A 15,245-nucleotide genomic window follows, 5' to 3' on the forward strand; every position below is an offset into this window, starting at 1 on the left:
AAACTGGATCGTAGCGTTGCTGAAGACGACTCAGCGCTCAGCGATGCAGTTTGGCGCGATATGAGGCCTCCGAAGCTGTTTGCCATCGACTATTTTCCAGTAGTGACTGCCCGCCAGGTGCAGATCCAGAGGATTCAGCTGCAGGGCAAAAGAAAGCTGGCTGGAGAAGATGAAGGAGTTGCAGCCGCAGAGAAAGTGAACGTTAGCATTAGTAAAAAGAAATGCGCTTTCCAGTACTTGTCTAACACCTCGTTAGTGTAAGAGCTGACGTTTAAAAAATAAAAACTTTTACAGGAGCATTGAATGTTGCAAACCAGTCAAGGCAATGAACCGATTCGCCGTTTACAGGCAGTTAAAGTAATTCTCTTAAATGGAAAATGGAGCATTTTCTCCAAGTCTGTGCGGGCAATTAAAGCTTTTCCTTCAGACAAATCGATTTTATTGCAGCTTTCATGGCGAAACCATAAAGTGAACATCTCCAGCTTTCAAAGCCGAACATTCAATTACCAGAAATTACGCAAATGGTGTTCTAACTTCGATCTCGATGTCCGAGCTCAGCGAAAGCTCCGCCAGCTGGAAAAACGATGGGAAAAATGCGGATTTTATTGGAAATCCAGACTGGACGATTGACAAATGTTGTCTACGCTCATAAATTGCAGAAAATGTTTCGGAAAACCATAATTCGTTTATCGCTGGCGTGTTATGAAGATGGAAAGCTTTCAAATGGGGGTGTAACAACTGTGTATATACTCCAAACAGATTTAAGGCAGCGTGTTGACGTTTTATGGACGTCCAAGTCGGAATGGATCAGGCATTTTGGCTAAGGAACGTCCCTGAAACGTCTGCTTTAAATTGCCAAATTTAGTTTTGTTGCTGCCTTCTTTGTTTCGGGCTAAACTGGCCGTAGCTGGCTTAAAACGAGCAGTTCCAGTATTATGCAACTAAATCGCTTAGCTTTTCCGACGTTTCTTGCATAAAAATTCCATTTCCTTTGGCGCGCCGTACATTTATGCATGAAATGCGTGCATAGCGTGCAGATCATTCGCCCATGTTCTCTGCTAGTTAATTCTATTTTCCAGTTAGGAAAAACCTGGATAAGTTGTTCATAAAGTTTCGCGGTTTATCTACATGGCGCTGCCGAACTTAGCGGGGTTTCTCAGCATTTACAGGGCTGGGAAAATCCAGATTTTTTCTGATTGAAGTGAAATTTTGCGAGTTTTTAAAAAAAAGTGTCTTCTATAGGGTGCGAAAATTTTACGTTACTAGCGATTCTGAGGGGGAAGTGAGGAGTTTTTGAACGAGAGCGTGCACCTGGGCGAAAATAATTGAAATTTTACGCAAAAAATTTACAGGACTGACTCAGTTGGTTCTCGTTGATGTGTTGATGCAATTTGATTCATAGTTTTCGGGTTTTCAGCTCTGCATATCTGCTACAGGATGTGCCAATTTCGAGTTTCTACCTGCTCTCTAGGAGAAGCTGGCAATTTTGAACGAGAACCTGCTGTTGAGCGAAAATATTCACTTTTTACTCACCGTTTAAAAAACTGCCAATAATTACTATTATTAGGAAATTGCACTAAAATTTCAGAATTTGGGAATTTGACTGTTGCAAATAAAGCCGACAAATTTTAAGGAGCTGCTTGGTCTAGGTTGGAAGTTAGGACTTTTTAATGGAGAGCGTGCAGGTGAATCCCGAAGTTAATTTTTGGGCCCGAAATTGCAGACCAGGCAATAATCAGAATTTCACGATATCGGAGTGAAAATACCGCCATGATAAGCCGTAGAGGCCCGTATAAGGTGTGTAAGTTTCATTTGGTTGCCGATTTCCATTGAAAAGTTACGAATTTTTAAATGACCGCGTGAAAATGAGTGAAATTGTTCATTGATGGTTCAGAATTTGCAATATTGGCAATTATTAGAATTTTACGTGATCAGATTCAGAATTTTACAGTTCGAAGTCATACATGTCTACTATGGGGTGGGCTAGTTTTAAGTTGCTGCCTGGTTCCATTGAAAAGTTACCAATTTTTAAATGAGAGCGTATAATCGAGTGAAATTTTTAATTTTTTATCCAGCATTTATAAGATTGGCCAGGATCAGAATTTAACGTGATTGGATTTAAAAATGTAGAGTCTTAAATCTCTGTTGTTTTCAAGTTGCTATCTGGTTTAGGTTGAAGGTTACTAATTTTTAAAGGACAGCGTGGAAAGTGAAAATTTTCATTTTTGGCCCTGCACGTCCATGACCAGCAATGATCACGTCTTTGCGGTATCAAAGTACAAAATGTTGTGCTTCCAGCTCTAAGTAAGTCCTATTGGATGGATAAGTTTCACGTTACAAACAATTTTGTGTTGAGAGTTAGGAATTTTTTTTAAACCCCGAGCTATAGTGAAAATGTACACTTTTGGTCCCTTATTTACAGAGCTGGTAATGATTTTAGTTTCTCGCCATCTAAGTGAAAATTTCAGGGTCTTAAGGGCCGAGGGTCTTCAATAGGGTGAGTAAGTTTAAAGTTGATGCATAGTTCTACTTAAAAGTTATCAATTTCTAAAAGACAGCGCACAAAGGACTGAACATTTTTATTTTTGGTCCCATATTTACAGGACTGGCAATGATCAGAATTTCAAGTGATCTAAGGGAAAGTTTTAGGATATTACGTCACGAGCATCTTCTATAGGGTGGGCCAGTTTCAAGTGATTAACTGGTTCCACCTCAAAGCTAGGAATCTTAAAAAGACCGCGTGCAAGTGAGTGACAATGTTAATTGCTGGCATAGAATTTGCAATACTGGCGCTGATCAAAACTTCCCATGGTTGAAACTGAAATTTCATATTGTTAAACTTCAAGTGTCCTCTATAAGAAAAGTTCCAAGTTGCTGCCTGGATCTGGTCAACAGCTTTTCTTTTTTAAGGCAGCGTGAACGTGAATGAGATTGATCATTTTTGGTTCAGCATTCGCACGACTGAAAATAATTATATTGTAACGTGATGGAAATCAACATTTTCAATTTTTTAGCCCGACGTATTATCTACTGGGTGCACAAATTTCAAGTTCCTACAAGACCTGCAGTTAAAAGTTATGAATTTTTACCAGACAGCGTGCAAATGGGTGGAATTGCTAACTTTTAATCCTACATTTAAATGACAGAAACTGATCAGGATTGCATGTGATCGAAGTAAAACCATCCATTCCATGTGCTCAGTATTGGGTATTTTCTACAAGGTGGACAAGTTTCACATTGCCACCTGCTTCCTGCAAAGAGTTGCGCATTTTTAAAATATAGCGCGCAAGTGAGTAAAAATGTTAATTTTGCCCTAGCTTCTACGCAACATCAGGATTCGAGCGAAAATTTCAGAGTTTTAAGCCTGAAGCACGATCGGGCTTCAAAAAAGCAAATTGCTTCAGCGGGGTTAAAAGATAGTAATTTTTCCAAGTTGATCGACTAATGCTCCAATAGGCACCAATGTTAATGATTAAAATGCCCTCAAAATAAAACCCTTCTGGACAAATACCTCAAAATTTTCCTTAAAAAAAAATGTGGGTTTTCAGGACTCACGCCACTGTTTTAAACAGCAGCAGCAGCAATTCCTGCTGAATACGAATACGAGATGAAACAGATAACAAGCACAGTTCGAAGTTGCGAATGCACTTTGTGTTTATACGTCTGTCTTATGGATGCTGCGGCTTAGAGTTTTGAAAAACGATGACTTTAGAGCTCCCAGCTCAAGAGGGTTTAAGCCCCATTTGGTCTCAATGCTTCGCTCTATTTATAGATTGATTTCCGTTGCATGGTGAATTGCAAAAGTCAGTAGTTTTATGTGAGGTTTAAACGGCATACTTACGGACGAAAATGTTGGACATCAGAGTCGCAGGCAGACAGAAGACAATCACCAAAATATCAGCAACAGCCAAATTAACAATGAAGAAGTTGGTGACGGTTCGCATACGCGGCGACCGAAAAACCACCGCGATTACAAAGAAATTGCCAACAATTCCAATAGCGAAGACCAGAAGATACGCAATGCAGTAGACAGCAGTCATTGCAGCTGAGTGTCGATAGAACAGCTCCGGAAGAAAAACTGAGTCATTAGCGTGCATGGATGCGTTCATCATCAGGCTGGTACTGTGCTGAACTGCACCCTTATGGATATCACTGGATTCGGTGTGAACCTGCAAAGACAAAAGGGGATTAAATCCGATCAAACTCCACCAATGCGTTTATTATCGACTGAAATGCATACAAACAACCCTGGCATTCGTTCAAATTCAATAATTGCATAAATCATTGCAATGGCCAGTTGCGATTGCCACTATTCGATAAATTGAATCGGTCAAGGGAAGGTTTTGGTCAAATTGGGCCATTATTTGAACCCTCCATCTGAGCGCGTTTTGATTCAAGAATTAAAAAATCCTGTCAGGCATGCGAAGCATGCGAAACTGGCAAAGGCCCGAACGAGTGATTTGTTTCGGCCTTAAGGCAACAGCTCTTAGAGCGAAAACGAGAAAATGAAAAATTGTGTGGGTATTTGATCAACGTCTTGAGGCAAAGTTAAAGCAATAAATTTAAAAACAATGCCAAATTTCAAAATTTACTTTGAGCAAATTGGCACTTTATGGATAAATAAGGCAAAGTCTTCTGTAGAAAATGAGGTTACAACCCTTCTCCTAACTGCTCCTGATTTTTGTCAATTAATTTTGAAAACTTGCTCTACTGAATGTGTTGGAAAGCAAATTGAAATTCCGATGTCCTGTATCAAAAAATTGTCAAATGACAATTTTTTTGCGGCAAATTGTCTTTGACACAATAACTAGGCCAAACGTGTTTTTTTGAAGAATTTTTTCAACTTGGTTAATGAATTTTTAAAACTTGCCGCGCTGAAAATTCTCGGTTTCCCGACAAATGAGCTAAATTTTTTCTATAAAATGGGGTGACTAACTTTCTCCTAACTGCTCCTGATTGTTGTCAATAATTTTTTTTAATTGCCCTGCTGAATGTGTTTGAAGACAACTTAAAATTGCGACCCTCTCATTCAAAAAATTGTCAAATATCGGCAATTTTTTTTGCGCAAATTCTCTTTGTCACAGTAAATAGACTCTTTAGAGGTAAAAACTATTTTCCGAGAAATCTGTGAATCTGGTTAACAATTTTTTAAAACTTGCCGCGCTTAATGTGTATGAACACAAATTGAAATTCCGACCTTCTGGTTCAAAAAATTGTCTAAAATTGTGCAATTTTTTGTGCAAACAACATTTTCAACTATAAATACAGGAAAGGCCGCTCTCTACAATGAGATTAAAAGTAGTTTTATAGAAGTTGTTGATTTTTGTTAACGAGTTTTTCAAACTTGCCCCGCCGAATATATGTGAAGGCAAATTCTATTTTTTGCAAATTGCAAAAATTGTCTAAAATCGTGCATTTTTTTGAGCAAATGATCTTTTGAACTTTAAATAGAGGAAAGGGCGCTCTCTACAATGAGATTTAAATTCCTTTTCTAGAGGTTCTTAATGCTTGTTAACGAATTTTTAAAACTTGCCCCGCCGAATGTATGTGAAGTCAAATTTCGACCTTCTCATTCAAAAAATTGTCAAAGATCTACAATTTTTTTTGTGCAAATTCTCTTCAGCACAGTCAACAGACTAAAGTTTTTTCTATAGAGTGAGACAAAAAGTATTTTCCGATAAATCTGTCAATCTGCTTAACAAATTTTTAAAACTTGCCGCGCTGAATGTGTTTGAAGGCAAATTGAAATTCCGACCTTCTGGTTCAAAAAATTGTCTAAAATTGTGCAATTTTTTGTGCAAACAACATTTTCAACTATAAATACAGGAAAGGCCGCTCTCTACAATGAGATTAAAAGTAGTTTTATAGAAGTTGTTGATTTTTGTTAACGAGTTTTTCAAACTTGCCCCGCCGAATATATGTGAAGGCAAATTCCGACTTTCTTATTCAGAAATTTGTCGAATATCGAAAAATCTCTCGACCAAATTGTCTTTAGCCCAATGAATAGTGTAAAGCGTGGCCAATGAAATTGTGTAAAAAGTTATTTGAAAAAACTCTTTGCGTTTTGTTAACAAATTATTAAAAATTGGACAAATTGAAATTCAGATCTATTCAGTCAAAAAATTGTCAAATATCAACCAATTTTTTAAGCAAATTGTCGTTTGCAGAATCAATAGGCCAAATTTTGACTTCAAAAATGAGGTAAACCACATTTTTCCAAAGTTCTTGATTTTGGTACAAGAATTTTTAAATCTTGCGGATGAATTTATTCGAAAACTAATTGAAATTCCGGCCCTCTGATTCAGAAAGCTGTAAAAAATTGACAAAATTTTGAAAAAATTTTCCATTAATCTCAAAAATAGAGCAAGGCCTGCTCTATAAAATGAAGCAAAATGTTTTTTGGAGCTGTTCCTTATTTTAGGTAACAAGTTTTTAAAACTTGCCTTGTTGAATGCCTGATAAAACAAATTATCTAATGGAAAATTGTCAAATATCAATGAATTTTCTGGAAAAATTGCAACTTTCACACTGAATAGTCTTGAGCTTTCTCTACAAATCAACATAAAAAATACTATTCCAACCATTTCAAATTTTTCTTAACGATTTTTTAACGCATACTCTGCCGAAAGCAAACAGATATCGCGGCCGAATGATTCAAAAATTTCTTAAAAATCGACAAAAATTGTGACAAATTTTACACGGTATTCTGAACTCCATCAAAGGCAATGATCTCTCTGTTCCTAGTTTTTGATAACAAACGGCTCCCAGAAATTTTTCATCTGTCTTTCCCCCAGTGGCCTTTAAAAGTGTGTAAGGTTATTAACCTCCATTTGAAACTCACTTGAGTTTCTTTGACCGCCCTTTTTTAATGAGCATCAATAATTTATGTTTGAAACTTTGCAAAATCTACGGTTTTTTGGTTGTTCTTGAGTCTTTACATCTGCATTGGAACCTTTCTACTGAAACTAGCATAAAACCCATAGACGTCCCCATAAATCATCAGTTGCAAAACCAAAAAATCAAAAAACCATGCTCATCAGGATCAATTCAAACCGCCCAAAAGCGGCGCCTTGCGGCAAAGAACCAGCCCCGATTTTGAAGCAGAAAAACGCCGAAATTTTTAATTAAACGCAACAATGCGCCCTTAAAAGGGCTTCCGTCTACATATAGAAAAATATCAGAAAAATCCTGCAACGGGTGGAATTTAACATCGCTTGATAAAATAATATGAGGCCCGATGTACCGTGGAAGATTGATGAGTTTTCCAGCCCTAATTCAATCCAAGGCTCGACGGCTGCTTTAAATTGGGAAATTATGATCAGCTCAACATTCCTGCAGCTTATATTAGGAAGAACGCGAAAAGACGTAAAAGGAAAGCTTCGCATGTTTTTATCTAATTTATTATCACTTGGCAAGGGAGCGGAAAAACGACCACTTTTGTCAGTTTTTTCGGGCGCAAACTTTGATGATACAAATCTAAATAAACTTCTCTCAGATCACGTAAAGAGAGGCGTTGCTCAAAGGATTTTTAGGCAATAAAGTTAATAAAGACGATATTTAAAGGGAATTTCGATATCCTGCGATTCCAACCACCATCAAGAAACCTTGGCATGGATTTGTCAAAGTGCGAGCGATATAATGCAGCAAAACCCAATAAATATCAGCACTTGAATAAATATCGGAACAGCAGGAATTTCATTGTCAGGAGTATTCCAATATTCCTGCTTTGGGCTGTACTTATCGAGGCCATTTTTAGATGCGATTTCTTAACGTAACTGGTCTCAATTGCATCCAAATCAACAACCGAAAAAAATCATCCACCTATTGACTAGCGACTGGAAAATTTTCAAGGTGTTGCTTCTTTAAGTTTGTAAGTTTAGACATTTTCAAAATTAGTCTGCATAGTGGCAAGCGCGTTAAGTAAACACCTATAATTGCGAGGTTGTAAAAAATCAGAATTGTGTAGAATTTTATTGAAATTTGGCAAATTTGTAGGCGGCAGTCCCTTACATTGCTGGCAAAATTTGCAAGTTGTTTAGTTGATTAGGTGGACGATGAGAATTTTTCAAAGTTTAGGCTGCACATGGGCAAACCCGTTCTGGTGCATACCTACAACTACCAGGTCGTGAAAAATCAGGATTTTCCAGAATTTTTATATAAAGTTTCATAAATAGAACAAGCTGTTTTTGATTGGTGCGAGAAGCTTCAAGCTGCTACGTCCAAACTTTTATCTCGAAAGTTTCAAATATTTTAAAAGTGGTCTGCACTTTGGGTACGAGCATTCATCTGCACACCTGTAACTCCGAGACCGTTAAAAAATCAGAATTTTTTGGCACTTTGACGTGGTTTTCAGTAGTTATAGCCCGACGTCTCTTCCGTAGGCTGAAGACGTTTCAAGTTGCTGTCTGGTTTCGCTCGGAAATTTAGAATTTTTCAAAGTCAGTTTGCACATGGGCGAAACCGTTTGGTTGCACACTTATATTTGCGAGATCGTTCAAAATCACCATCTTTAATATTCTAATATAAGTTTGCCAATATATACGACAACGTTCCTTCTATAAGCTGTCGAAGTTTCAAGTTACTACCAGTTTTGGTTCCAAAGTTTTAAATTTTTGAAAATTAGTCTGCTCTTTAGGGGCAAGCGTTCAGCTGCACACCTGCAACTGGGAGATCGTAAAAAAATCATAATTTTTTGGCACCTTGAGGTGATATTGAGCAGTTAAAGCCCGAAGTCTATTCCGTAGGCTGAAGAAGTTTCAAGTTGCTGTCTGGTTTCGCTCTGAAATTCCGAATTTTTCAAAGTTAGCCTGCACATGGGCGAAACCGTTTGGTTACACACTTATAATTGCGCGATGGTTAAAAATCACCATTTTTAATATTCTAATATAAGTTTGCCAATATATAGGACAACGTTTCTTCTATAAGCTGTCGAAGTTTCAAATTACTACCGGTTTTAACTCCAAAGTTTCAAATTTTTGAACATTGGTCTGCACTTTGAGTACAAGTGTTCAGCTGCACACCTGAACTGCGAGATCGTAAAAAAATCAGAATTTTTGGCACCTTGAGGTGATTTTCAGCAGTTATAGCGCGAAGTCTCTTCCGTAGACTGAAGAAGTTTCAAGTTGCTGCCTGGTTTCGCTCAGAAGTTTCGAATTTTTCGAAGTTAGCCTGCACATGGGGAAACCGTTTGGTTGCACACCCACAATTGCGAGATGCTAAAAAATCAAGATTTTTCTGGATTTCAATATAAGTTTGCGATTGGGTGGCGCGAACATTCCTCTATACGCTGTAGAAGTTTCAACTTCCCGCCAGTTTTAGGCCCAAAGGTTCAAATTTTTGAAAATTATGCCTGCGCATTTGGGACAAACGTTCAACTCCGCACCTGTAAGTGCGAGGAAGTATAAAATCAGGAGTTTTATGTAAGTTTAGATATTGATAAAGCAAACCTGTTCCTATAAGCTGTAGAAGTTTCAAGTTACTACTTGCTTCAGTTTGGAAGTTTAACATTTTTGAAAATTAGTTTGCACTTGAGCAGAACCGTTCGGTTACGCATTGATAATTGCGAGTTCGTAAAAAATCAGGCGTTTGCAGCATTTGAACTAAATTTCCAGGAGCTGTAGGCGAAAGGCCCCTCTGTAGGCCGCAAAAGTTTCTAGTAGATGCCGTGTTTATTTGGTGAGTTTCAAATTTTTCAAATCACCCAACTCAAATACAGAAAACTTGCTATCAGAGTCCAAATAAAGGCCTATAAATCGACGTAAAATACTGAAAGACTCAGCTAACCTGTACAACATCCAAGAATCCATTATAGTACTCCGAAGACAGCATGGTGTCTAAGTCTTTGAGCAACTGGTCGTAACTTTCGGTGACTCTTGCAAGCAACTTGAGCTTAGTCAACTCGAGGACGGGCTGAAGCAAATGCCGCTGATCTTCGCTATCCATTTAACACCGAAAACACCCCGGCTGTTTTCGCAAACTGGGAAAGTTTCATGCAAAGTTTCACATCATTGCAGACCGCGTGGAGACGCGCTAAATCTGATCAGCGCCTGCAAAGCATGGCACAGTTGAAGAGCGAATGAGACGCTCAGCGTCGGGACGCTCTCCGTAGGGCCATTTTGGCTGGTTGCCGTTGCGTCTGGAAGGGCGACTGCGCCAAATCGTTATTTTTTGTACTCAGCGTGTGTTTTTCCAGCTGGCAACTATGCGACATGATGGCATAATAATCATTGGCTAAGATCCGAAAAAAATCCCCAAATTCTCATTGTTTTTTCGGCGTGTTGCGTAGAAAGTACGCTAAAAACTGTGAAATGTGCACACAATGAGTCGGGCAATCAACTTTCAAACATCCCACAGTCCCTCAAATGGTCTAAACCAACTCAAACTAGTTGTTTGCTGACTTGCAGCGTAAAAAGTACTTTAAAATTACGTTGTTCTAGTTCTATGACGAGAGTTGAGATAGTTCTTTGACAATATCAAGCCCGCGACCGAAATGTAAATAGTGCGTTCTTGGGATGTAGGTGAAAGACTTGTCTCTAGTGAGGTCGTTGCAACGGCTATTTTAAGTCGGTTTGGGCCTAAATGTGACTTACTGGATGAGGTTCCATGAGAATGTTTATTTTTCGGGCTGACCTCCGTTTCATTTTAGTGATTCCAGTCCGGAGTCAGTTCGTTGAACTTCAGCATCCTGAGGCATTTTTGAGCGGTTTTATTACGTAGACGAACCGCCATGCCAGAAGCGAATACGATCGACTTTGTGGCTCCAGTTTTGTCGCAATACCAACAAGTGCAAGTTCAAGGTTCCGAAACTTTTCTCATATTAAAGCCAGTCCCCCAAATCCGGCCATAAATTTCCTCTTAAAAATGCATTTTCGTATAAATTCGGCTTTTCGGCCCGCTTGATACGACATGGTTAAAGTGATTCTCACATAAAATCTTGGTCGGAAAAAAGCACTTAAGTTACTAGAAGTTCAGTTTCATTTCGATTTTTGTAACACAATTAAGTTAAAAATGTTTAATTATTGAATCACTTCCTTCTTTTAAGTACATTTGCTGCCTAAGACATCATTCTAAAAATAGAAAAAAATGTACAAAACGGTTCAAAATAAAGTTACTTTTATTAAAACTTCGCTTAAAAGAACATCTAGTTGAAAATCTACTACTTTTAATTATGTGCGCAGTTTATAAGCCAAACAAAGCGCTCAAAGTGCTTGGTTTAAACACAGTTGCTTTAATGCTAGTTGGTCGAATAACTTCCAGTTTAAAAGCACCTATATAGAGCCATCATCGGAGGAAGCTGAGTCGTCGTCGTCGTCGTCGTCTCCGCCTCCGCCTTCTGAGGAATCTGCTGTAGCATTCCTTACATCAGACGCGAAAGATCGAATAGCTGTTTGTACAATAGTTGGTCGAAGAACTTCCAGTTTAAAAGCACCTATAGAGCCATCATCGGAGGAAGCTGAGTCGTCGTCGTCGTCGTCTCCGCCTCCGCCTTCTGAGGAATCTGCTCCAGCATCCCTTACATCAGACGCGAAAGATCGAATAGCTGTTTGTACAATAGGGGTTGGCCGAATAAGTTCTAGTTTAATAGCACTTTTAGAGGAATCTGAGTCGGCATCTTCACTGGCTGAGGAATCTGAGCCGGTATCCGCGCTATCTGAGGAATCTGAGCCGGCATCTGCGCTGTCTGAAGAATCTGAACCAGCATCAGTGGAATCAGACGAATAGGATCTAATAGCAGCTGTTGCAACAAAACTCGGTTCAATAGCGCCTGGTTTGCCGAAACTGAGAGCAAGTAAATGGGCGGCGGCAATTGAGTCATAAAAACTAACCGGCTTCGAATTTGGATTAGAATCAGTTCGAACAACCGACGTGGATCCAACAGCACTTGCTTTAACAAAACTGGGTTCAAGAAAGTGTGCTATAGAAGAACTTCAATCAAATAAGTTTAGCTCAGAACCGTCTGAATCTGATGACCTCAGAATTGGTATCTGAAATAGAGAATGCCTTCTAAACGCGCATGTGAATAGATAATGGAAACACTTACATTATGGGCATTAGCACCGACGAGGAAGGCAAACAGGGACAAACTTAGAGCCAACATTTTACTGCAAAATCGACGCCACTGCTACACAAAAAACTGGCAAATTGGCGTTTATTATTTTGCTAAAACTACTAGAAAAATTGCCGGAAGGTTCCATTGTCGATTTTGAACAGTTTTTAGAATTTAGGAAGTGGTTTTCTTTAAATTAAACTAAGCAAACATTTGGTACTTTCCTGGTGGTTTTCAAAGAGAAAATTCGATTTTTCTCTCAAACTGCTCCCTTTAGAGCGTTTGAGAGCACGTTCTTGTGTGAAAGACTTTGGGCTTTCACCGGGAGGAATCAATGTGAAATTTTCTCCAGTGGCGTGGAAGCATTGGCAAAAAATACGCCCAACTACCCAAAAAAATTGGTAAATTGGCTCTCATAAATTAACTGAAAGTTCTCGAAAAGTGTATAAAAAGATTCTACTGTCGATTTTAAAAACTTCTTTGAAAAGCGGAAAAAAAATTATAAATTACACTAAACCAAATTTTGCACTGTTTTGTGGTGGTTTTCTACAGAAAATGCAATTTTTCTGGAAAATCGCTCACTTTAGAGCGTTTCACTAAGAGCCCGTTTTTGAGTGAAAACTCTGGTCTTTCCCAGTCTTACCTCAAGTTAAAGTTTCCTTCAATAAGGTGGAAGTTTTGAGGAAAAAAAATTGAACGGTTGCGTGGACATTGAAAAAAAAACTTGCACCATTTTCTAATGTTTATTCCACCAGTTCAACAAACACAAAACGTGTGATTTTTGAGTCGTATAATTCATTGTTGAAACTTGCCATGTAGAAAAAATTTATTTGCAAAAAATGTACAGTAAAAATTCCTTGTTAGCGTCTGTGATCGTTCAATAATTAAACAAAAATCATTATTTGCGTCTGAGTATACTGCTCGAACAACTTAATGTAGGTAACATTATTTGGCAGGATCATTAGACTGCAGCCAGTAGCCAGTTTCCAAGTTTCGGTCAAATATTTGTTTTGGAACAATTGCTGAAAGTTGACCAAAGCTTGATTAAAACTGCTTTCCTCTTCAAGGCAAAGCTGAAGAATGCCAACAGCTGTGTAGGTGTAGAGATCGCTGGGGACATTCTTACTTACAACCGACACCTGAAAAACAGCAAACCATAAACAATCTAAATCAATCATCCAAAAAACCTTATTATCGCAAGCCTTTCCATTATCCATTGATAAGAGTAAAAGGTGCAACTTAGTGGAAAACCTTCGATAGATAAGTGTTTTGCTGATGCAAAATCCCTTGTGAAGTTCTAAAATGCGCTTACTGAAAAAGGAGTATAAGCTGGCCTGGAACTGGATGTGGTAGGATCATCAGTCACAGGCGTACTAGAAGTAGAGTAGTCAGTAGAACTCGACAGATCAGAACTGGTGTTGTCAAGGTATGTAGAACTTGCTGTTGGAGAACTTGGGGAAGAGGAACTTGGGTATGTAGTACTGGATTCTGAAGAATCTGAATCAGTAGAACTCGGATAAAAAGAACTCGTTTCAGTACTTAGGTCAGAATCATTTAGCTGAGGATGAATTGGCAGAGGAACACTGCTACTGCCCGCAGAAATACTCAACTGAAAAAAATCGACAACTGTCACTAAAATTTCCAAACGAAGAAAAGTGCTTGAGAAATACTTACAGGGCTTGCCTTGGTGCTGAACACGAAGGTAATCAACAACACCGAAGCTACAACACAAAATCCGTGTCGAAACATTATCGATATCGGGAATTTTCTTCAAACAATGACGCGGATTAGGACTAGTTCTGAATTTATACTACTTTTATCCTTTAAGCTACTTCAGTTTTAATCTTCAGATTATATTCTATTTAAATTTTATTCAAGTACAGACAATTTTCAATCAGATTTGCCCTTCGCCGGTTTTGAGAAATGATGCGAGACCTTCTAGGGCTCTGAAATCATCTAAAAATATCTCCTTTACCAGCTGATCTGCAAGCTTTCTTACTGATCTAGATGGATGATGAATATGCTTGCACTCGTGGTCCTAGAAATGCGTGCTTGGGAATAGAAGAAGTACAAAGTTGGAAGCCATTATTCTGCTGATTCTGGCAAATTAATGAATACAATGGAGAAAACTTGGGAATTTATACCAGCCCCCCTACAACCTGGGGGACCTTCTCTAGATTTTATCAATTAATTAAAGTTTATATACATTGTTCACGAGTACTGCTTTCAAGTGGTTGAAATGTTATGCGCATAATGGCCCAGAATTCAGCATCTCGAAACGCTTTTTTTCTAATGCGTGCTAGTTTAGAGAGAGATTTGGTTATAATTTAGTCCACTTGGTGTTTTTCGCGATTTTGTCAGATAATGTTTTTTCACAGCTTTTGACTAAGTTTCGTTTCATTCCAGTTCCTGTCTCAGTTCGACTATTAATTACTGCCATGATTTTTTCTTTGGTTTTTGAGCAATACATTTTTCTCTCTGTATATGCGAAATCCAGTTTCTCACTTTTCGGCGCCAAGTTTACAGGTTTCCAAAAAATTGAATTCTTAGCCAATTTAAACTAAACATTGTGATGTTTCTTTCGTCATTTTCTGCTCGATAATCGTAAAATTCCATATCGTCTTGCCTGAGTTTACAAGTAATAATTTTTTTCTGGATATCTGCCAAGTCCAACTGTTCACTTTTGCCACCAATGTTTGGAAGTTTCTAAAAACCCACTGTGAGTCGCATTTAAATCAAACTTTGTACAGTTTTTGAGCCACACTGTACAGGTTTGAAACTCCAATTCTCGGCTTTGTTTCGGCTTTCGCGCAAAAAATTTCTTTCTGTACATGCGAAGTCCAATTTCTCACTTTTCGATGACTCGTTTACCAGCTTCCGAAACATTTAATTATTTCCAGATATAAACTAAATTTCCTGAAGTTTTTCCTACATATATTTATGCTCGATCACGTTAAAATTCCACATGTCTTGCCTTATTTTGGAAGTAATGAGTTTATTCTGTGGATCTGCTAAGTTCGTACGTCAACTTTTGGCCACCAAAGTTTGGGAGTTTCTAAAAAATCCACTGTGAGTGGCATTTAAATCAAACTTTGTACAGTTTTTGAGCCACACTTTTTCTTCACAGCTTTCAGGACCCAGATCTCGGCTTTGTTTGGGATTTCGAGCAAAATTTGTTTTTCTCTGTACATGCAAAGTC

The 15,245-nt window shown here is 38.3% G+C and overlaps 2 protein-coding genes across 3 annotated transcripts in view; both read right to left on the bottom strand.

Annotated features, from left to right (window-relative positions):
- The window catches only part of LOC109541454 (neuropeptide SIFamide receptor), a 40,741-nt gene extending 36,583 nt beyond the window's left edge, over positions 1 to 4,158 (bottom strand). The window contains exon 1 of the mRNA XM_019910311.2: positions 3,842 to 4,158. Within this exon, the coding sequence (XP_019765870.1) occupies positions 3,842 to 4,112 (271 nt within the window). The 5' untranslated portion in view covers positions 4,113 to 4,158. The remainder of the gene's footprint in view (positions 1 to 3,841) is intronic.
- Positions 4,159 to 12,775: 8,617 nt separating this feature from the next.
- LOC109541459 (putative protein TPRXL) lies at positions 12,776 to 14,216 on the bottom strand. 2 transcript variants are annotated; one of them, XM_019910317.1, is made up of 4 exons: positions 13,721 to 14,216; positions 13,586 to 13,655; positions 13,359 to 13,534; positions 12,776 to 13,185 (listed from the first exon to the last, which is right to left on the bottom strand). In XM_019910317.1, the coding sequence occupies exons 1-4, from the start codon at positions 13,793 to 13,795 to the stop codon at positions 12,931 to 12,933; spliced, it is 576 nt and encodes a 191-aa protein (XP_019765876.1). In that variant the 5' UTR covers positions 13,796 to 14,216; the 3' UTR covers positions 12,776 to 12,930. The 2 variants fall into 2 exon arrangements, with proteins under 2 accessions (XP_019765876.1, XP_019765875.1); XM_019910316.1 differs by having other exon boundaries at positions 13,359 to 13,655.
- Positions 14,217 to 15,245: the final 1,029 nt, after the last annotated feature.

Source organism: Dendroctonus ponderosae, unplaced genomic scaffold, assembly GCF_020466585.1.
Source record: "Dendroctonus ponderosae isolate FM_Combo_2020 unplaced genomic scaffold, Dpon_F_20191213v2 Dpon_F_20191213_1, whole genome shotgun sequence".
In the NCBI taxonomy this organism is placed as follows: domain Eukaryota; kingdom Metazoa; phylum Arthropoda; class Insecta; order Coleoptera; family Curculionidae; genus Dendroctonus; species Dendroctonus ponderosae.

Excerpts from the sequence above, each read along its gene's own strand:
- LOC109541459 (XM_019910316.1), bottom strand. The coding sequence starts at position 13,795 with ATGTTTCGACACGGATTTTGTGTTGTAGCTTCGGTGTTGTTGATTACC. Across the intron at positions 13,656-13,720 it reads TCAGCACCAAGGCAAGCCCT|TTGAGTATTTCTGCGGGCAG; the intron begins GTAAGTATTTCT and ends GATTTTTTTCAG. Across the intron at positions 13,186-13,358 it reads CAGCTTATACTCCTTTTTCA|GTGTCGGTTGTAAGTAAGAA; the intron begins GTAAGCGCATTT and ends GCTGTTTTTCAG.